Source organism: Pseudorca crassidens, chromosome 18, assembly GCF_039906515.1.
Source record: "Pseudorca crassidens isolate mPseCra1 chromosome 18, mPseCra1.hap1, whole genome shotgun sequence".
In the NCBI taxonomy this organism is placed as follows: domain Eukaryota; kingdom Metazoa; phylum Chordata; class Mammalia; order Artiodactyla; family Delphinidae; genus Pseudorca; species Pseudorca crassidens.
In genome coordinates this window covers 1,186,718-1,208,591 of record NC_090313.1, presented here as the reverse complement: position 1 = coordinate 1,208,591, position 21,874 = coordinate 1,186,718, and the positions used below count along the sequence as shown (strand labels likewise).

Here is a 21,874-nt window from a genome sequence, read left to right as displayed (position 1 = left end):
TCCTGTGTGCTAGGCACTGGGATGAATGACACCTGCCTCTCCTCGCAAGGTCATGTGTGTCGCTGGTGAACAGATCTGAGAGGGCATCATCGTAATGGCAGAGATCAGCACAGGCTGTCCGCAGGGGGGCAGGATAAGCTCGGGAGGGGCCCCCCCAGGACACACGGCGTCAGCCAGATGAGGGGCGCATCGGGGGCAAAGGCACAGGGGTCTGCCGCGTGGTGCTGGGGCAGAGAGGGAGGCGGGGGTCTGGAGAACATGGGCGGGCAGCTGCGTGCTCACCAAGGCATGGCTAAAGTACCCTCCAGGCTGCGGCCCACAACTGACCAGGAGACGAACAGGAAAAGAGTCCAACAGGCTTGTGTCCGGGCACCTTCTGAGGGGGCTGCAGGGCCCACCACAGAATCTCTAACAGCAGCTCTGAGGAGTGCCAGCCCCAGTGCAGGGTCACACAGCTCACCGCCCCCAGCTCGCCTTGCATCTGCCTCTCCTGCTACAGCCCAAGCGCCCCCCTGGTCTCCCGACTTGCCCCACCTACACTGCTTCATTCTGCAGGGCACGGAGAGCAACGGAATGCAGGAAAACACCTGGAGCTGCCGGCAGGGGCACGAGCACACGCACACTCACACACGGGTCCACACACACACACGTGCACACACACACACGTGCACACGTCCCTCTGGAAAACACACAAGGATGAAACTCCTTGTTTGGAGGCATGGGAGGTTATTAAGACACAGGATCTTCTCAAGAATCTGGCAGTTCAGAGGTTGCAAGCTAAATTCCATCTTAAAATTATCCATAGAACCTGTTATCCAAGTAACTGCCCCCCAGTAGCCACTCAACCTGCAGAACGTTTTCCCCGTCGGCGCCATAAACGATGACACCGCGCGCAGCCCCTGGCGGCCCCCAGGGCTCACCCCCATCCGCCCCGCCTCACCTTGCATCTTCTCGAGTTTGCTCATGTACGAGCTGAAGAGAGAGTAGATGCGCTCAGTCTCTCGGTCCCCGTCGATGTCCAGCTGGATGTTTGCTGGGAGGCCGCTGCCCAGACACCGCGCGCGCGGGCGGAGAGGAGGAGGGGTCAGTTGTGGCGGTGGTTATTTGAAGGTCACTAAACACGGGGGCCCCACCCCGCACTTATCCCTGCCCCGGGCTGGGGTACCAGGCACAACCTACCTGGTGCAGGGGGAGCAGCCGGCGGCCGTGTCCGAGGAGGCCCTGCAGCACAGCCAGTGGCCGTTCAGGTAGGCGGACGGGTGGTAGACGGCCAGGCGCTTCTGGTTGCACTGGCTCACCTTGGTGAGGATGTCGATCCAGGCCTTGGCCTCCACGCAGTTGTTGGCCTGGATGTACAGTGCCCGCTCGGGCTGGATGACCTGGAACATCTGAGGGGCAAGGGCGGGCTCAGGGGGCTCCACGGCAGGGCCTCCTGCCTGAACCGCGAGGGCCACTCTTGTCCACGCCAACCAGCCTGGGGCCGAGTGGGGGCAGAGCGGGGACACAGGAGGCTGCGCGGCTCGGCGGGGTCAGCCCTGGTCACCCGGGCCAGGGCGCTGCCTTTCGGGGGCCTTGGGGTCCCCCTGGAAAAGCAAAGGCCTGCACCACTTGCACCAGGACACGTGAACTGGGACGTGGCCGTCACACAGACGCGCTGGCTCCTCGGCCTCCTCCGTCTTTGGGCGGGATGGGCTTCGCACAAGACGCCACAGCACACCCTGCCCTCTCCCCCGTCCGCTTCCCCAGACTTGCCTCGGGGCCTTTGCATGTGCTGCTGTCCATCTGAAATGTACTCCCGCTGGAAGACTGACCACTCCAGGGACCCCTCCTTCTTCCAGGCAGAAGTTACTTCCCCCGTGAGGCTTCTCGGAGCCTCCACTGCCTTTCCTATTTATTATTCACTCAACAAACATTCCTGAGTACCAGGCACTGTCCTAGGTCCTGGGGACACAGTGGCCCAAACATAGTTTCTGCTCTCGTGAGCTCCCAGCCAGCAAGAAAGACAAGAGTGAACACAAAGCACGGGGGCTGTGAGGGGGGAGGAGGAGGCCAAAAGGAGGGTCAGGAGGGAGCCCTCGAGACAGACGATCCCCCAGCTGCGATCAGACGGGCGACGCAGAGTTAATTAAGCTCAGTGGGGAAAGCAGGCAGCAGGGGACGGGAGGTGCAAAGGCCCTGGGGGCAGCGAGGGGCAGGTGCTCCCAGCAGACGCAGGCCCGGCTGCACACAGAAGGGCAGGGAGGTCGGCAGCCCTGAGCCCTGGGAGGCTGTCAGGCTGGACTTGGCAGAGGGCATGTGGGAGGCCAGGAGTCGGGACGTCAAAGTCCACGGAGGCCTTCTGCAAGGTGGGGCGGTGTGCCCGGAGGACGAACAGGATTCGAAGGATTCTGGGAGGGGCCTGGGCCCAAGTTCCGGAGTGAACAGCCACGGCTCCCCCCAGCCCCACCCCACCCACATGTGCACCGTCGCACAGGCCTCAGACTGCATGCTCTGTACGTGGCTGCGATCCCCGACGGAGGGAAGGCCCTGGAGGGAGCGCTCTGCTCCGATCGTCCTCACAGGCGGGCCCCTCCGCCAGGGCCCGGCACACCACAGGCCTTCAAAGACGTCTCACAAATGGAAGAGGACGTTGGCCTGGTAGTTAGCGCGTGGAAGCCGCCTCTGGGGAAGGCAGCAGGAAAGCACAGGCCGATGAGAAAAGGATCCTGAAATTGTAGCCCTGACGGAACGAAGCAGCTCACGGCTGCTTCCAGGGTATTTTCCACACTCTGTCCCTCTGTGGTCGTCGGGAAGGCCACCGGCTGAGAGCACAGCGTCCCCAGCCCCATCCAGGGGAGGGGTGGGAGGTGCCGTGCAGACACACACGGCAGGACGCTGCCCACCAAGGGGGCAGGTCGAGGGTGCTAACCTCCCTCAGGCCCAGAAACCCGCCCGCACCTGCCACGGGGCCATCTGCGGCCCAAAACATGGCCTCAAGTTGTCCTGGGGCAGGACCAGGCGCCAAGGTCGGGAGCCAGCGCAGGGCGAGCGCAGCTGCCGTCTCCGACCACCCGTCCAGCGAGCAGCCTAACCCTCTGAGGCCGTGGGGCCGGCCTCAGACCAGACGGAGGCTGGACAGACAGACCCAGTGCGGCCGTGGGCACCTACTGAAACTGGAAGCGCAAGGCAGATGGACGCGAGGACGGGGAAGGAGGCTGGCGGCCAGTCGGGTCCCGGGGGCAAGCCCGGCTCTTCGGGGGTCCGTGAGCCGGGAGCGCGTGACCCACAGAGACACCGGGGCTCCCGGGGCCCGGAGGGGGCTCGAGGGCAGCAGGGCGGGGTGGCGACGTGAAACACAGGAGGGGAGGCCGGGTCTGTGGCTGCGTGGAGCACGTCCAGGCTCTGGGGCCGCACGGTCTGGGCCGGGCTCTGCCCCCACGCACGGGTGTGAGCTCTGGGTCAGCATCGTGACCCCTCCTCAGGACGGCCATGGGGGGAGACGGCTCTCAGTGACCTCGGGAGAGCGTGGACGCCCAGGGCCTGGACCCCGCTAAGGCCCCCAGCCGCAGCTCTGAAGAGTAAGGGCAGTAATTTGTCTGAACGTTGAAGTGAAGAGCCTTAAACAGGGTTGATCTCCCGAGAACACCTCCCTCCTCCTTAAAGCAAGGTGTCCCTTTGGGCAAAGGATTCCAAATTATTACCCTCGGTTAGGCTTCTGCAGGGTTCTGCCCGACTGGACCTTCCCCTGAATAAAACATTCCAAGTCAACGCACCACAAGGGGAATGAACCGCGTGGAGCCTCATCTGCCGTTTGCCTCGCCCGGCAACCACCCCGGGGACTGCCGTCGTCTGCAGCGGAGGGCTTGAAGGGCTGACCGCCCAGCCGCGAGGGTCCCACCTGCTCTGCCTATCTGTGGAAGGGACGTCCCCGCCACCATCACCCTCAGGGAGACCCCGGCCGGTGGGGCCATCCCTCCAACCACTGCAGCCTCAGGACAGGATGGAGAGCCAAAGAGAAGAGGTGCCCAGTCTGGGACGCTGGGGAGCTGACCGCACTCCTGAGGAAGGCTCCGCCCACGGCCCCTGGGCGTGGCGCCCATGCCGCCAGTCACCCTTGGCCCTGGCCACAGGCTGGGGTCTCTTTAAAGCTGGAAGACTAGGGAAGAATTTGGAGGATTTGAAGTTTTAACTCTTAGTTATTATTTACAGCCCCACCTTCCTTCAAAAAAGACCGCGTGTGACTCATACAAAATATATCTAACGAAACTGAAAAATATAAAAAATATTTAGAAAATTAGGAGCAGAGAAAGAGAAATGGGAACAGACTTGGGAGAAACAGGACCTAAGCGCGCAGATTTTCTAATGAAAACAGACAACCCAGAAAAGCCCTCAGATCGGGCTACGGGCTGGTGGCCTGGGGAGGTGGGATGCAAGGCCATCGCCCCCCAGTGGCCGCGCGAGGCTGCAGGGGACTTCCCCACGAGACCACCCCTTGGAGAGCAGAGTCGTCCTGGCACCCGGTGGGAACCCCGTGCTCCCCCTCGGAGGGGACAGGAGGGGACACGGCGGTGATGGCGGGGGCTGGGCAGGAGTGTTTTCTCCTCCCCAGCATTCGGACGTGCTCGGCGACGAGAACTCAGGCACCGTCCCCCCAGCCCCCCTCCACCATGGTGCCCACAGTGTCGGGAAGTGAACGCAAAGCGGGGATTCCCCAAGCTGTCTGCAAGCACCTGGATGGTCAGCAGAGGCGGACCTCATGGGAGGGTCCCCCAGAGCCTCCGCCCAAAGTCTGCCTTTGAAATGACCAGTGGCAGCTGCTCACTCCTGCCGGTCAGGCCATGCATGGGCTCCTGCAGACGCGGACACCTCCATGGGGCCCGACGGCATGGACGGCATGTACCTGGAGGGGGGAGCTACAGGGGCAGCAAAAACCGTGCCATTCCCACGGCCAGATCCAGGCCACGTGAGCACCCACGTGGTCTCACCAATGAGGGGCTCCAGCCTGAATGAAACGGGGCCCTGCGGGGCCACACAGCCCAAAACACACCAGGGAGAGAGAAAGGCCCTCGGCAGAAGGAAGCGACAGGATGCAGCGAAGGGACAAGAGAAGCAAAAAGCGCGAGGCCGAGCAAGACGGGGCAGAGCTGATGCGTCCAGTGGGGCCACGTGTCCCCGACCGACCCCGGCCACGGGCCACCGGCCGACCCCGGGCCACGAGTCCCCAACAGACCCCGGGCCATGGGTCCCTGATACAAGTCACCAGCACTTGTGCCACATCCGAGGGAGTCCCTACAAAACGCATCACCTGAAGCTGCCACACTGACCCCCGACACACCCAAACCAAGGGCCGTCTCCAAACACTGGCCTTTCTGCTTCAGAAATGCCGAGGCCACAGAACACAGAGAAAGGCTGAGGAATGTCCCGGATTAAGGAGACAGCAGAGAACCAAGTACAGGTGTTGGCCTGGGACACACAACGGCTTAGAGAATGTCACTGGGCAGCGGTTTAGCAGTGACGCTGCGCGCGGGTCGGGCGTCCTGATGCTGGCTGCAGAGTTACATAAAGGATGTCCTTGTTTTTAAGAAACACACTGAAGATACACATGCTTCAGAAGCCATACGCACATGTACACGGAGAGAGACGGGAGGAGGTCGGGGGCTCAGCCAGCCGACAGGACAAGTGCAGACGAGCAACTGCTTGCAGTGAGGGGCTCGCGGTGAGGGGCTGCAGCCCTCGCTCTATGTTTGGAGCTTGTAGACGCAAGACTCAATCTAAACCGAAAGTCTTAGAGAAACCCCGCGGGTCCTGCCAACCCAGCGGGCAGGGTCGGGCTCTCTGCCCCGCGGCAGCGCCTTGCGGCTGCCAGCTCACAAGGGTCTGGGAGCAGGTGCGGGACGCGGGCGGCGGCGAGGTCGAGGGGATGGGGTGGCACTCACGTTCTTCATCTTGAAGGACTCCTCTTCCAGAGGCTCCACCGCCAGGATATTCTCGATGGGGATGCTGTAGAGAGGCGGGTCCCCTGTGGCAGAGTGTGCCCGTGAGCCGCCAGGAGGGGCCGGTCTCCCCTCGAAGGCAGGTGACGCCGGCCTCACGCGCTCACCCCCCACAGGACCCGGGTCCCTGAGAAGCCAACCCCACGTTTCCATGGGGACATCCTGTGATCTAGATCAGAGCCACCCACGCAGGACAAGAGCGTCCACCCCGAGACCCTGCTCTCCACGATGCCCAGGCCGCCCTCTCGGTGCCCGCCTCCCGGGTAAGGACCCGCCCACCCCAGAAAAGCGACCGGTACCGCCACGGGGGCTGAGGCAAGGCTCTGGTCCCTCGGAATACAATATGTGAGAACAAATAAAAAGCGCACTGTTCTTGGTACCTTTGCTTTTCTGGTAGGTAAATTCATGGTTTGTCAGGCGAAACCATCTCTTCTTAAAATTCTTCATCCCAAAGCGTTTTCGCCCTTGTGCTCTCTTAATCATGAACCTGTCGTGAACGCACAGGCTGGTGGGTGAGCGGCTTAGGGCGGGGTGCATGTCCCCCCTGCCCGCCAGCTCCAGCAGCCCAAAGTCACAAAGTCAAAGCCTGCAGAATCACAACAGGTCGCCACTGCCGTACCTGTGATACTCGAAGCAGACTGTGGGATTTCAGTATCTTATAATTTTATTTCCAAGGGACAGGATTTAAAAATCAAAAGGCAAAGGTCTCTACTTTGGAAAAGTTTAGCTCCTGTGCTGGTGTCAACTTCAAGTTACAAGCTGGTGATGACCACGGGTCTATCTGAGCTCCAACAAAGGGCACCCCCTCACCCCCACCCTGAAAACATGGACACGAGATGCTCCCACAGTGCCGGCGGCAGGCTCCCAGCCCGCAGGTGTGCTCTGGGAGCAAAGACAGGAGGCGAGAGGTAGCGGCTCTCTGCTGCGTCCTGTATTCTGAGCCCCTGGCGGGGGGCACTTCTGAGCGAGGGGCTGATGGAGGGCAGGGGGGCCTTGGACTCGGGTGAGGGGGCCACCCGGGCAGAAGCCTCTGATTATCTGGGGGCTGTTCAGTCTCCCCCGCCTTCAAACTCCGCTCCCAGATGGGCATTCCTCCACTCGCAGCCTCAGCAGAGAACAGGCACAGGACTGAAGACACGCCATGGCGCAGCCCTGGGGCATCTCTCTCAGACGGACCAAGGCCCCAGACGGGTCTGGATGCCCTCTGGCCCCGCAGGCAGGGATGCCTGCTTGGCGCTGAGCCAGCCTGGGAGCCCCGCCCTGCCTCTCTCCCGCCAGCCCTACCCTTCCTTAAGCAGGATGGGCTGCTGCACACTCTTGGGGTCTCTTCTCCCGGAGGACGAGATCAAATCTAAGAACTGAAGTGGAAAGAAACCGGATGGTTAAAAGGCGAACCTTCGTAGGAACAGTGCCTGGGTGCCCTGCATCTCCTTCTGGAACCAGAGGAGAGAGGAGACTCTGAGAAGCAAGTGGTCGGGCGGGGGTCCCTCTGAGAGGACCACGGGGTCTTGACTCTGTTGAGACTGAGCCGCTTCCAGCCCTAGCTGAACCCCGGCCCCTCCCGGGAAGGGCTGGCCGCACCCACAGCTGTTACTGCTCCTGAGAGGCCGCCAGGCCTCAGGTGACACCTGGAGGTCCACCTGCTCCCCTCGTGGAGCTGGAAGCCATCGCGGCTCCCCTCCCTGGCCCCCGCCCCGGGTTTTGCCCCCACGGGGCCTCCCCGCTCAGTTCAACCACCCACGACCGTCCGGATCCCTCCCACCGAGTCAGCCGCCTCTGCTGCCGCGAGTCTGCGTTCATCGACGCCGATGCTTACGTTTTTCACTGCATCAGCGTACTTCTGCTCGTTGAAAAATTCATAGAATGCAGCCATGTAGGATTCCTTAAAGCTGGCCTAAAATGAAACAGGTCACTTAATGGAGGCCTAAGGTCTCCCGGCCCGAACCTGAAAGATCTGGAGTGCGGCCACGGGCGCTGAACAGCAAAACACGCAGGGGTGGATGCTGTCCCGGGTGCCGAGTACCCGGCCCCAGTCGCAGGGAGGGGCCACACGCCGCAGGGTGGATTCCACTCAAGCCGTGTTCAAAAAGCGAACCACACGGGGTCCTTGGTGAGATCTTCGTCATGCACGACTCAACACCTTTTGCGGGTGCGTGGCTCCCAGACGCGGTTGCTGGGACGGGAGGGGTCCTCACCTCCAGGAGCTGGGGCAGCGGCAAGAGGGACCCGGGGGGACCTGTGTCCGCATGACGGCACTTTGCTACCCTGGGTGTGAAAACGAGCGAGTCTGTGCAGACCTCAGCCCAGCAGGTGCCTGTTTATCTGGGCTTCCAGCCGACAAACGCTGGGGCTGACGGATGGAGGAGAGCGTTGGCCCACGGCTTTGTGTCCCTCGGATTCAGAGAAAGCCGAGCGTTTGCCCTGCAGGGGGCTGCTTGTCTGCAGTGCTGAGAGCCTGGGTCACTCCGCCCCACAAAGAACAGAATGGGGAGAGCTGGGGTGATCCTGTAGGTCATGGCTCAACCCTTTCCAGACAGAGCCTGACAGGCCCGTCCCTGAGGAACAGGCCACGTCACCACCTGTGTGCGGGGAACCCAGAGCCCACACTGCTGCTGCTGTCACGGGGTGGACCCCCGGGGCCCTGGCACGTCGTCAGTCTCCAGGGCGCCCCCGTGAAGGGGAGACGCAGATTTGTCACCAAATGGGGTAAAATGAGCTCAGACCCAGGGAAGGAGGGGCTCTCGCTGGCCCCACGTAGACGAGCCCTCGGTCACCAGGCAGCACCCCGACTTCCTTAAGGTGCTCAGGCCGAGGACGCCCGGCTGTGTGGCAGGGCTACGCAGTCCCTAGAGCCAAGGGGACGTGGCTTGTGGATCCAGACATGGCAGCGGGAGTGTTAGCTGCCCACGGGGGACGCACAGGGGACGGTCACCGCCCACAGGGGACGCCTCCACGCGGTGAGGCCCCCCCCACGGCCCGCGGGGACTCTAGGCAATGCCTGCTCCTCGTCCTACTACTCCTTCCTCCTCCTTCGTGTTGAAAAGAGAACTCAAGTCAGTGACTCACGGACTTGGACTTGGACAGGCTGCCGAGAGTCTGAATGGTCTTTGAGACGAGCGTCAGCGTCCTCGATGTCTGCGGGTCCTGCCGGAGACGGGAAGGGGACGGTCTCACAGTTGAGTCGTGAATGAGCCCAGAACCGCCGCCGACAGAACGAACGACACCCCTAACAGCTGCACGGAGCGAGCGTCGTCCGTGAGTGAGCAGGTGAACAGCTGGCGCTGGAGTCGGAGGTCCCTGTGGGCCCTCCAACCCAGGTGGCTGCGAGCTGCTGACATGCGGGCTCTCGGGCCACCCCTGACCCCAGACCCCACGTTTCCAGCAAAGGAGCGGATCCCCCTGGCGACCCTGAGCCTGAGTCTCCCGGGAACCCAGCCTGGGGGCCTCTCACCCTCCACACGGTTCGCAGGCTTAATTTAAAACCAGCAAAACCAGGAATGGGCCCATCACCCTGGGCTTTCCGCCTGGCACTGTGGCCCCCTGGCACTCTCTCTGCAAGGGCTCGGGCCTCGGGCCTTTTCACGGTGGGAGCTCAGAAATCATCTGCGGACCACATGGCCTGAATGATGACTGATATCCACGCTCCGTCCTCCTGTGTGTGGGCAGTGGGTAACGTCATAACAAAAGCCCAGAGGAAGCCCTGGTCACACCATCCAGCGGTTTTAACAACACAACTTTGATTAAAACGTCTTGAAACCTTCCTGAGACAAAGACGTAAGGGCATGTGGCACGTTCACAACCCAGCCACCACCTGGGGCTACCTCTGCACTTCCCCGGCTCGGCTCACGGGAGCTGCCCCGGCCACCTGCTGGTCCAGGGGGCCGGACGGTCAGGAGGTCCGGCTGACTAGTTTCCGGGACAGGGGCTCACTTACCGTGTGGTGGGGTGTGAGCTGGAAGAGGTTGGGGGACAGGATGGCTGGAGCAAAGAACCTCAGGAAGATGAAGCTGCTGACGGCCGTGTACCTCACGTCCAGGTCATCTGTGGCCAGGACACAGAGACAGGACTCACCGGGGCTGCTGGAGCCGCAGGGAATAACCGGGGGCAGGAAGAAACTGGGAACCACTGGGACAGAGCTTGGCTGTGGCCTCCGGGTGGGGCTGGGGCCCAACTCACACAGGGGCGAGTGCAGACAGGAGCCAGGGGCCCTGCCCGCCATGCAGCCCCCATGCTGGTGCCTGACGCTGCCCACTGGCTACGGGGTCAGAACCCTCGTTACGGGGCCCTGAACGTCCGTCTCTGCCTGGAGGCCTCTGTCCAGTGAGGGGTGCAGGTGTCCCCACGGTGTGGGGGTCAGAACCCTCGTTACGGGGCCCTGAGCGTCCGTCTCTGCCTGGAGGCCTCCGTCCAGTGAGGGGTGCGGGTGTCCCCACGGTGTGGGGGTCAGAACCCTCGTTACGGGGCCCTGAACGTCCGTCTCTGCCTGGAGGCCTCCGTCTGGTGAGGGGTGCGGGTGTCCCCACGGTGTGGGCGCCACGAGCACTCGCCTTGGAAGCGCTTGGCGGCCGCTTCTCGCAGGGAGAAGAAGATGTCACACATGACGGTGGGGCAGCTCAGCCCCGACGTGGTGATGACGCTGAAGACGCGGTCCACGTACTGCCGTAGGTTCTCCTGCAAGGGGGGGGCTCAGCCGTCTGCTCCAGACTCCCCTGGGCTGCCGTGCCCCGCGGCCGCCAGGAGGGGCGAGGGCGAGGCTGGGGTCCCAGAGCAGCAAAGACAGACTTCCCGTCGTGGGCCAGGAGCAGCACGCTGCAATCACAGTGACCCACGCAACCAGCCAGGGGCGCGGGTGGAGGGAGCACGCTGTGTCCCCACATCGACCGGCAGCCTAGAGGCCGTGCCCGCGGCGACGTGGCCTCCCGAGCGCCAGGACCGGGCTCTGCTCTTTAGAGGCAAAGACTTGGCGGAAAGATGGAAACAGGGACTTGGCTGTTTTAAAAACTGGGGCAGAGCTCCAGGAGCAGCCACAGGTGACCCAGGCTGGGGAGCCGCGTTTGCTGAGCTGAGGGAGACGCCCCCAACCATGGAGGCTCCCGGGTATGGGTGGCGGGAGGCGCAGGCCGGGCACAGAGCAGGGGAGGTGGTGGCTGGCGCCAGGGGCGGGGGGGTGGTCCCCCAAGGCCGCTGCAGCTCAGGCGCCTGCCACCGCCCACCATCCGGGGGTCGCAGCGTCCAAGGCGCTGGAGGGCGAGCCGGGCCTCACCGTGTTGCTCTCCAGGCTCTCACCGTCCTTCAGCCTCACGGGGTCGATCTCACAGGACTTGTGACTCTGGCAGATCTGCGGAGAGCGTTGGAGACACGCAGTGCGTGAGCCGAGCCTGGAGCCCAGGTGGGCGGGGTCACGGCGGGCGAGGCGGGCCTGGTCCAGGAGGGGCAGCTTGAGGCCTGGCCTAGGAGGGGCGGTCCTTCTCGAGACTGCAGCGCGGCGGCTGACACGGGATGAGGCTTCACCAGCTTATTAACGTTTTACCTCAAAGTGCTCTCAGGGTTTGGCTCACAGATCAAACCAGAATCTACTCTCAATTCCCTCAAAGGACCGCAAGGACCGCAAAGGACCTGCTTTTTGGTGAAACTGTTCTGGGGGAAACACCCCCTCCCAGGAAGGTGTCAGTAAGAGATGGAGGGTCACTCCTCCCAGGGTGTCTGACCGGGGCAGGGGTTTGGGGTGGGGGGGACAGCAGCAGGGCTGTCTCTCTGGCCTCGTGGATTCGGGGGAGGAGGCGTCCTCGGAAGAACCAGTTTTTCTCTTGCGTGTCATTCTGTCTTAGCGGAATGATGGACTTGCTTAAGTATTTTTCTAATTTGAGAAAACAAGGAAGCTTCTGGGATGCTCAGAAGGTCCCCTTGGGAAGCCGGAGAGAAGCTGACATGGAAGCCACAGTTCTGGGCTTAGGCGGGGCCCAGGGCTGCGGGCTCTGTGTCACCGCCCTTCCCTCGGGACTCTCTGGCCCGCCAGCAGCGCCCCCCTCACCTCCTCTATGGTGGGCTTCAGGGTGACGTGCAGGTAGTGCATCCCCGCCAGCTTCATCGTCTCGTCGATGCACTTGGACGTTAGCGAGTTTCCTCGGAAGATGGTATTGGGATCCCTGGAAAACAGTGTCGGATAGGGAGGCATCCAGGGGGCAGGGAGGCCACCTGACCGAAGCCTCGCAGTGGGGCCTGAGCCCTGGGCCTGCCTGCCGTGTAACAAACCCACCGCGGCCACTGCCGGGTCCCCAGGGCGCAGCAGCCGTGCGCCCCCCACCCTGCGCTTTGAGGGCCTCCTCCGCTCCTCAGGGCCTGCGGTCAGCACGGGAGGCGAGGCCCAACGACACCTCCAGCAGGGCACGCTCTGGATCCTTCCGAGCCAACGGTCCCAGGGAGCCACTCCCAGCAGAACCCACCTCCCCGGAAGGCCCGCGGGCCCAGCCTCAGGAACGGAGCCGCCCCCGAGGCACCCGGTGCCCCGCTCACCGCTCCGTGCCACGTGCCTCCCAGTTCCCAGGAGAAAAGGCGCATTTTTAGAAGCGCAAGTGTGTCTCTGAAGGAACCCTGACCGTGTGGCTTCCTCTGGCTGCCCGGACCCCCGTCCAGCCCCTGAACAGGCCGGACCCCCGGAGGGTCTCGGGGCGCGCTTGGCACTCACTGGGTCCTCCGGACCTCGGCACTGGCGATGGCACTGATGAAGGGCACCACCCGGCCGTAGTGCAGGAAGAGCCGCACCAGCGGGATGGCCGCCTCCTGCTTCTCCCTGCAGACCTCGCCCAGGATGTGGGCCGCAGACGCTGAGACGGGCTGGGGAGACAGGGCATGAAGGAGGCGAGCCCCAGGCCCAGCCCCCCACTTTGCGTGCGCCCGGCGGGTCTGCGCCTCCCCCCCGCACCCCCACACAGCACCGGGGCCAGTGAGCAGAGGGCCATGACCCTGGGGTCACTGTCAGACAGAGCGCCAGGCGTGGGCCATGCCGGGTCCTGTGGCTCTCACTGCGGGGGACGTGAGGGCTCCCTTCCCCAGCAGAGGGAGACCCAGATGATCCCGAACACACGGCAGGCCCAAGGTGGGGGCTACGGTGCGCGAGCCACGCAGGTACCTCCACGTCCGCCGACCGCAGAAGCAGGTCCCGCAGGGGGCTGTAGTAGTCGGAGGAGAAGACGTGGTCTTCCGTGTAAACCACGTTCAAGCGCAGCGACCCCAGGTCTTCCGGCTTCAGGCTCTTACTGCCGTTGTCCCGGGGCTGAAGGAAGTACCTGGTGCAGGACACAGACAAACGAGGCAGTTTGAGGCAGCAGCTCCCCCAGGGACCCCGCTTGGGTGGTCCTCCCGTCGCAGGCTGTGTCGGGGTCTGAGGCAAGGGGACTCGGGAGATTCTGCAGGACACCCTGCTTAAGTCCCTCTGCCTCAGTGGCCCCAACCTGACACCCCCGCAGGGTCCCTGCACCTGGGGGGTCCACCATCTGACACCCCCGCAGGGTCCCTGCACCTGGGGTGTCCCCCGTCTGACACCCCCGCAGGGTCCCCGCACCTGGGGCATCCCCCATCTGACACCCCCGCAGCGTCTGCATGGGCATCCCCCATCTGATACCCCCGCAGGGTCCCTGCACCTGGGGGGTCCCCCATCTGATACCCCCGCAGGGTCCCTGCACCTGGGGGGTCCCCCATCTGATACCCCCGCAGGGTCCCTGCACCTGGGGGGTCCCCCATCTGACACCCCCGCAGGGTCCCTGCACCTGGGGGTCCCCCACATTGTGTACTTCGCGCTGGTCACACTGAGCCACAGACTCAGACGCTGGGGTGGGGAGCGGGAGGGTGGGGGGAACAGGTAGGACAGGGGAGGGGGTCACGAGCAGTTTAGGAAACTGCGGTGAAATAATTTACCCCTGAAGACTGACACCCGACAGCGGCCAGCCCTGAGCAGAGCCCGGGTGGAATCACCCTAAGTGCACGCCGGGGGCTGGGCTTGTGCTGCAGGGCGGGCGGCCCCGGGCACACAGGCACCCAGCGGTCCTCCTGACGCAGGCGCAGCCGGCTGCTCTGAGCGCACGTGCCGGGCGGCGCACTGCGGGCTGAGGCACTGGCCACTGGGGCCGCCCGGCACAGCCCCGTCACGAGGCCAGGCTGCTGGCTGAGCAGGGTCGCCTGGGGCACTGAATCGAGAATTCCAGTTTCCCCAGGGCACAACCCAAATTTTACCCACCCGGGTCTGCAGGCATGCAGGGCTCTGCTGTGTGGCGTGGGGTGCGGGCACCTGCCCCGCCCAAGCGTCTGCTGCGGGGCCGTGGGGAGTGAAGCCAGCCTGGGGCCGGAGCGGCCGAGACTGGCACCTGCTCCCTGTCACGCGATGTGACCTGGAAGCCCTGGTGAAAGGGAACCGGGCGCCCTGGAGACCAGGGAGGGAGACGGGGCGCAGGACGGTGGTCTCCGGGACACGCGAGGGCTTTGAGTGCGGCGGGCACGGCTGGCACGGCCCCCTTCCGTGCGGAGGCCGCTGCGGGGCCCCGGGTGCTCTCACCAGGCCTCGTGGGGGCTGGACTGCCGCAGCACCTTTAGCGGGACCCTCAGCTCCCCCAGAAACTCGTCCCCAAACTTCAGGTTGCTGGCGTTCCAGAGGTCCACCCTAGAAAACAGCAGTTGTGCGGGGTCTCTTACCGGGCGGCGAGGAGGGGCGGGGTCCCTGCGCCCCCGAGCTCTCCCCAGAGAACCCGGGGCAGGACGGGACGGGGCATGAAGGCCACACTGAGCACGGCTGGAGCGTGAGGTCGGGCAGTGCAGGCCCTTGGAGGGACAAGCCCGCCTGCCCGGAGCCCCACCCCCATGCCTGTCACTGCTCGAGGCCGGGCTTGCGGGAGGGATCCGATTCTGCCCCCTCTGAGCTTCCGAACCTCAGGCGCCTCGGGAAACCCTGACCCACAGGAAAGCGGATTTTAAGTGATGTCAAATCCGGAGAATCCCTAGGGTTCTTGTGAGCAGGGCCCATCGGACCTAATGCGGTCACCCCAGCCTCAGGCTCATGACCTGTCCCCTGACATGGGGGCGGTGCTGCGGCCAGCGCGGCAAGAGGGCTGGTGAGTCCCCCAGCGGACGCTGCGACCTGGCACAGCGAGGCCCCCGCAGCAGCGGGACCGCGAGCCAGGCCGGGCCTTGCACACGCAGAGGGGCTCGGAGCCTTCGCCCTTCAAGCCGGCGGAAGACACTGCAAAGCGAACACACGCCACCTTTGCCCTTTCGCCACCACCCAACATCCTCGCGTTAAAATAATCCAGAAAACCCAAGTTCCTTTCCATCCACTCCCCAGTGTTAGAGGAAGTCAGGCCGCCCCGCCGAGCCGGAACCTCGACCCCGAGCGCCTCCTGCGCTCACCGGATTTCCAGCTTGTCCACGTCCTCGTCCTCGAAGTCGAAGTGGGACTTGCGGTTGTAGCTGCAGGGCCTGCTCACCTGGGGGCCGGAGGGAGAGCGTCAGGCCTCTGCTGCCCCTGGCTGCCCGTTCTCCCTGCGCTGGGAGCCAGGCCCCCTCGCGCTCATCTGTGCCGGCCCTTGCGGGGCGAGAACGGCCACCTGCGCGTCACCGGGGCCGCGGCCCCCACGCCGCCGTCCTGCTGGTGGTTCGCGTTCTGAGGGGCAGCCGGGGGCTCTCATCTGCATGCACTTCCCCTTCTGCCTTAAGACCCTCACTACTTCCGGTGAAACAAGCCTCCCTCCACTGCTCAGGGAAGACTGGGTGGGGCGGGCAAAACGCAAGAAACCCCAAACCAAACCAACCAAACAAAAAATCAACGTCTTGATAATCTGGCAAGTATTAATTTGTCAGCATTCAACTCAAAACCGCGTCATGCTGGAAGCAACAAACAGCCTTTCTGCCCAGGGAAGGAAGGACAGTTCCTAGGAATTCGAGCTGCAGGGCAGGAGGGGGTCTTCACGTAGGGGGACAGCACCCCAGAACTCTCAGAAGCGACTGGTCTTTCTGCAAAAGACCCTGGGGTGTGCGCTTCAACTGCATTTGTGCCACTGAAACACCAACCTCAAAGTAAAACACTTCGTCAAACTGGGGGTTGTTTGTCTTCTTTTTCACTTTTGTCTTCTTTGCTTCCGACCTGTAATCGAGGGGGGAAGATCGGGGTGGAAAACAAACACTGTTGACGCCGAATCTCTCAGTCTGAGGCTGGGCCACCCAGCACGCACGTCACGTGGCCTGCGGGCGTGTCTGTTTGTCTCTAACCCCAGATGGTATGCAAATCAGGGCCCTTTACTGAGCCAAAGATACCCCACGGGGCGGGGGGGGGGGATCCGACCTCGCCCTCCCCCCCTCCCCCAGCCGAGGCTGTACTTGCCTGCACGGTCCCGCCAGCGTCACCGTGGCGTAGGGGTCACACTGCCCATTCACGATGGGGAGGCCCTGGCACTCGAGGATGCTGAGGAAAGAAGTGGGAGGTCAGGAGGGGACCCAAGGCCAGCGGGCCATCTCTCGAGGCCACCCTGGGGTCCGGGAGGGCAGCTGTCTCAACAGCTCTCAGGCCAAGAGCTCCGAGTCCCTGCAAAGTGCTTCCCAGGGGCTCCCGTCTAATAAACAGAGATGGACGCGCTGGTCAGCAGTCATGAGACATCTGGAGGCAGGAGAAGGTGTGCGTGCAACCAGGGAAAAGGGAAAAGCAGCCCGGCTGCGGAGGACACGTTGCTGGTGTCGACTGCAGAAAAACGCACGACAAATAATGTTGAGACTTGTTTTATTTGGTGGACTTTCTGAGGACTTAAGCCCGGGACGCAGCCTCTCAGAAGGCTCGGAGGGACTCCCCTGAAGAGGTCGGGGGGAGCCAGGGTATACAGGAGCTTCTGCAACAAAGACCAGGTAGTCGGAACATCAAAAGATTACTGTTAATGAAAGAAAACCCGACATCTCCAGTTAAGGAATGTAGCGCTTCTCTCTGTGCGGTGAGGTACGGGAGTCTGGGCTCACCGGAATCGTTCCTTTGACGTGCACCTCAGCTCTCTGGGGCCGGCGTCCTGTGCCTTCCCAGACGGAGTCCCCTCAGGGGCGCCGTGGGGGCAGCTGCAGTGGCTGCAGGCTTGGGGGCCGCAACACTCTTCGTCTCCTGATCCGGCAGCTGACATTCTTCGTCCACAGTGGAGATTTCCTGAGCGAAGCCCCTGCCCTCCCTTCCTGGGAGCTCGAGAGAGGTCGGCCCCGCCCGGCCTGCCAGGTAGGAACTGTGGTGAAGTCTGTGTTATCGGTGGGGACCTGAGGGCCTGGCACCCCAGGGGCTTAGAGCCCTAGGCCGGGCGTTGCCTGCAACGCACCTCTCGGGCCGGGAGACCCCGTCTCAGGCTTCACTCTGCCGACCGCCCCGGCGCCTGGCCCCCTTTGGGTTCTGGACCGCAGTTACTCCAGCTCTTGGACCGCCCTCGTCACTCCTGCGCCTGTCACCCTGGGCTGTCGCTGGACAGCTCCTGCTCCTGCTTCTGGCTGGACACTGGGCGCTGTGAACTTCACGTCGCTGGTGCCCGGATTCTGGGCTCATCCGTGCCGTCAGTGGTCGGGGTCTCTTGTCTGGAGAGCAATTCTCGTCTGCGGCTCTGTCCGGGAGGCGTCAGCAGCCTTGTTCGGGGACAGCGCGGCCCGACCGCCCGGTGTGGCCCCTGGAGTCCGTGCTGAGGGTCGGAGTGAGTGCAGGCACTCCACTGGGCTGGTGGAAACTCGAATGACCCCCAGCTCTATGGCCCCGTCGTCCCTTTGCCCCCTCGCCTGCCCGGCCCTGAGGGACTCCACCTTGCTCGTTGGCGCAGGTCTGGGGAGTGCCACGAGGTCCCCTCCCCTGCAGAACGTGCCCACGGTGGCCTTGACGCCCCAGCTCCCATTGCCTAACCCGCCTTGGGCCCTGCTGGGGACGCCCTGCTGGCCATGTCGCCCATGCACCTCCAGGACGAAAGCTGGCCTGCGGCGACCTTGTTTGTTTCCCCACTTGGGGGCCAATCGCCCTCCGCCCGCACGGCTGGCTCACACGGTGTCGGCTCCTTAGTCCTTTGTGGCGGGAGAGGGGTGAGGCCCCCTGTCCCGTCCTGGCCGGAAGCAGAGCCCTAACCCACACTCGGATGCGAGGATCTGCGTGCCCTGCCTCCTCGCTCACTCCTGCACGCCAGCTGGCCCGGGCGGCTGCCGCCCCTTGGGAGCCTGGTGGTCCTGACGCGTTACGGGGCCTCTTCTCTCGGGCTGAGGGCCCGTCTCCTCCGTTCCTGCTCCCTGGAGTGTGTGGCCCCTTCTCTCTCCATTTCTCCACCACTGTGTTCCGCCCCGCTACACAGGCTGGCCCTCAGGGACTTTAGTGAATCTTTTCAACTCTTTCTCCTTTCACTCTTCTTTCTGGAGTTTCTGCACTTCTCTCCCTGCTATAACCTGGTCTTGGGTCATCTTCCTCCCTCTGTGAACTAACTCGTCACTAAACAAGTATCTTCGGGCACATTTCCAGGGACAGGCACAGAACCCTGAGCCAGCCGAGAGCTTGTACAAGGGGCTGACACCCTGAGAAGCCCCCGGGGGCTCGGGGTCCTGGCAGCCAGAGGGACAGCGGGTGGGTCACGCATGGGAGGAACACACAGGGCGACCCGTCGGGTGGGCAGGTGGGAGGAGGTCTCAGGACAAGACCGACCCGCCCTCAGTTGGGGGGCTGCTGCCTCTGGGGCTGGAAGCATGAGAAGGGGCTCACTCGTCCCCTCCCTGCACCAAAGCCCAGAGTTCAAGGCAAATGCATTTTTATCACATTCAGCTGTTGGTCAGGAAGGTGGGGACAGTGGTGCATGTTGGATCCGCAGAGATAACGGTCTTCCCGGCAGCAGCTCAGACAGGGGGAGCAGTTCTTCCCGCAGCTGGCGTCTTGGGGAAGCGCTGCCAGATGAAGGGCAGCAGCCGCCCGTCAACGTCACTGCCACTCCTCACAGACCACCGTGAGGAAGGCGCTAACCAACGTGCTGACTGGCCCCAACTGCAGTTACACATCCCGGAGAAAAAGAAAAACTGACACGCTGACACCTGGATGCAAAACGCACAACAGGAAAACAGGTGTCATGGGCACATCGCACCCTCCTCCCTCAGACGTCACTTCACCAGCTGCACAACCTGGGGGTCACGGCTCAGCTGTACAGTCTGGGGGTCACGGCTGCTTGCATCACATCCGAGCAGAGCCTATTTCACTGGAAAAGGTATATTCACACCCAGGCATTTGTCTAAGCCGCTCCCGTGCACACACGTGCACACTCACACTCACACCTGCACACACTCACATGTGCACACTCAGCAAGCATACAGGGTAGAAGGAGCTCCGATTTCGGGGTCGAGGTCTGAGGTCAGGCCCCAGTTCTGCCCCCATCTCACCGTTTCCACAACCCCAGCCTCTTTGCCTAAACGTCGCCCTGAGTAACTGGTTATTTGCAAAAGCCAAACGCGTCACCTCCAGGGTGAGCAAGGATGTTAAGAAAGTCGTCTGGGGAATGCCCAAGTCTGGGACTCCTGAGTCATTTGTTTATAAAGCATGGGCCGCCCCGCGCCCTGGGGTTAGACAGGCCGTGGCGGCCGTCCCGCGTCTTACCGCGTGGCTAGCTTGTGGCAGACGACACCCGAGTCGGTGATGACCTCACTCAGCCTCAGCGCCAGGTGGACCTTGCCCTGAAAGTGACAATGACAGGGGGTCACGGGGGGCCACAAGCGGCGGGAGCTCTTGGGCTCCGATCACAGGCTGGTGACACGTGACCCTGCGTGGCATCCACACGTGTCCAGCCGCCCGGCTCAGAGCCCAGAGAGTTAAAGAAGCTTCCAGCCCATCGGGCACGACGCTGACAGCAGGCACTGTTTCAGAAGAAAGCAAAGGAAAAGGTACTGGAGGGAGCAGCGTCCCAAATGGGCCTGACTGTCTGCTCTGGGCTGTGTTCGCTCATGTGCCGCAGGCCCCGGGCAGGCGTGGGCAGCTCTGCCCAGGCGTCTCGGTGCTTTTGCGTCTGCGCCAGGCAGGGTCGGAGGCCAGGAACCTCAGCCCTGCTCTTTAGGAAGGAAGCGGACGCTCACGCGCGCTCTGGGAGGAGGGGCAGAGCAGCTGGGGTAATGGAGCAGCTGCGGCTGTGCTTCCACCCGTCTGGCTGTGCAAAGGGCGCCGGCTGAGGACGGCGAGTGGGCGGGGCGGACATGGCCAGGGCATCATGAGGGCCACGAGGAGCAGCGGGGAGACGAGCTCCCGAAAAGTCCACCAGGAAGATGCATGATGCGCGTGTTTCCGTGAGCGAGCGTTCGGTTAAACTAAACTGACTTTCCTTAGACACGGAGGTGAACTGGATCCGTTGTCTCTAAGGTCCTTTCCAGCTGAAACCCCCGGACCCTGCAGCCTGGGAAGAGCCTGTGAGGGCCGCCGCGTCTCAGGAGAGCCCAGGACGCGGTGGGGAGGCTCACCAGCTGGGGGGTCGGTGTGGGGCGCTCAGCCCCGACAGTCGCCCACTGCAGCGCGGGACCCCGAGCCCACGCGGGAGCATTCGGCGCTCCGGGCCGTCGGCACGGGGCGTGTGCAGACCTGGCCGGCAGCTCCTGGGCCCGGGATCCTTGCTGCTCCTTCCGCCCCAGGGAAGCCCGCTCCAACCGCGGCCAGACCTTCCCACCTGCTGCTTCTAAGCTTGACCGGAGCCACCAGAGAAGTGCTCCGACAAAATGCCGGCAGCACCGACTGTGAGAAAGGGGGGGGCTGGGCCCGGACACGCAGCCTGAGGGTGGGGGCGCGGGGAGCGGCTGGGCCCGGACACGCAGCCTGAGGGTGGGGGCGCGGGGAGCGGCTGGGCCCGGACACGCAGCCTGAGGGTGGGGGCGCGGGGAGGGGCTGGGCCCGGACACGCAGCCTGAGGGTGGGGGCGCGGGGAGGGGCTGGGCCCGGACGCGCAGCCTGAGGATGGGGGCGCGGGGAGCGGCTGGGCCCGGACACGCAGCCTGAGGGTGGGGGCGCGGGGAGCGGCTGGGCCCGGACGCGCAGCCTGAGGGTGGGGGCGCGGGGAGCGGCTGGGCCCGGACGCGCAGCCTGAGGGTGGGGGCGCGGGGAGCGGCTGGGCCCGGACACGCAGCCTGAGGGTGGGGGCGCGGGGAGCGGCTGGGCCCGGACGCGCAGCCTGAGGGTGGGGGCGCGGGGAGGGGCTGGGCCCGGACACGCAGCCTGAGGGTGGGGGCGCGGGGAGCGGCTGGGCCCGGACACGCAGCCTGAGGGTGGGGGCGCGGGGAGCGGCTGGGCCCGGACACGCAGCCTGAGGGTGGGGGCGCGGGGAGCACGCCCAGCGAGAGCCCCGCCACCAGACAAGAGAAAATAAACAAGAAACCAGGGCCTGGCCATGAGAAGGGCCGAGGGCGACACCTCCGCCACCCCAGGCCCCCTTGTCTCCTACACACCTCTCGGGCCCCGCACTGGCAGGCGACACGAGCTCCCCATGATGGCGTCTCCCACTCAGAGCAAACCGGCTCCGGGATCGCGAGCTTGGAAGCGAGCAGGTGCCCCGGGCCGCAGCAGCGTGGTGGTGGGGGGGGTGGCCGGCCTCACGCACCAGACACCTCGCCCACGACACGGACACGGGCTCCCGACGACACGGACGCTGCCCTGTGGGAGCCCAGGCCGTGGGCGGCGCTCACGGCCGCACACGCGTCCAGGCCCCCCGGCCGCGGGCAGGGCTAGGTGCCGCCTTCCCGGCCTTGCCCTCACCTGCGGGCAGGCAACCCACGACAAGTCCCGCGAGGTGGGACGAGCCCGCAGGCGTCACAGCCGCGCGGCCCGGGTGACACCAGCATCCCGACCCGGAGTCACGTCTGTATCTGCGGAGGCTCCGACAGGTCCCGCCCCTCGCGGGGACGCACTCGCC

At 64.1% G+C, this 21,874-nt stretch overlaps 1 protein-coding gene across 3 annotated transcripts in view; it reads right to left on the bottom strand.

The window, feature by feature from the left end:
* Positions 1-21,874, bottom strand: part of RASA3 (RAS p21 protein activator 3) — an 89,168-nt gene that overhangs the window by 5,987 nt on the left and 61,307 nt on the right. For all 3 annotated transcript variants that reach the window (XM_067713014.1, XM_067713015.1, XM_067713016.1), the window contains 18 exons: positions 19,585-19,661; positions 16,339-16,419; positions 16,029-16,101; positions 15,369-15,445; positions 14,521-14,625; positions 13,102-13,258; positions 12,658-12,806; positions 12,004-12,118; positions 11,236-11,310; positions 10,520-10,643; positions 9,907-10,013; positions 9,039-9,116; positions 7,789-7,866; positions 7,257-7,330; positions 6,353-6,459; positions 5,916-5,998; positions 1,180-1,388; positions 941-1,044 (listed from right to left, as the gene is read on the bottom strand). In XM_067713014.1, coding sequence (XP_067569115.1) covers positions 941-1,044; positions 1,180-1,388; positions 5,916-5,998; positions 6,353-6,459; positions 7,257-7,330; positions 7,789-7,866; positions 9,039-9,116; positions 9,907-10,013; positions 10,520-10,643; positions 11,236-11,310; positions 12,004-12,118; positions 12,658-12,806; positions 13,102-13,258; positions 14,521-14,625; positions 15,369-15,445; positions 16,029-16,101; positions 16,339-16,419; positions 19,585-19,661 — 1,873 coding nt within the window. The remainder of the gene's footprint in view (positions 1-940; positions 1,045-1,179; positions 1,389-5,915; positions 5,999-6,352; positions 6,460-7,256; positions 7,331-7,788; positions 7,867-9,038; positions 9,117-9,906; positions 10,014-10,519; positions 10,644-11,235; positions 11,311-12,003; positions 12,119-12,657; positions 12,807-13,101; positions 13,259-14,520; positions 14,626-15,368; positions 15,446-16,028; positions 16,102-16,338; positions 16,420-19,584; positions 19,662-21,874) is intronic.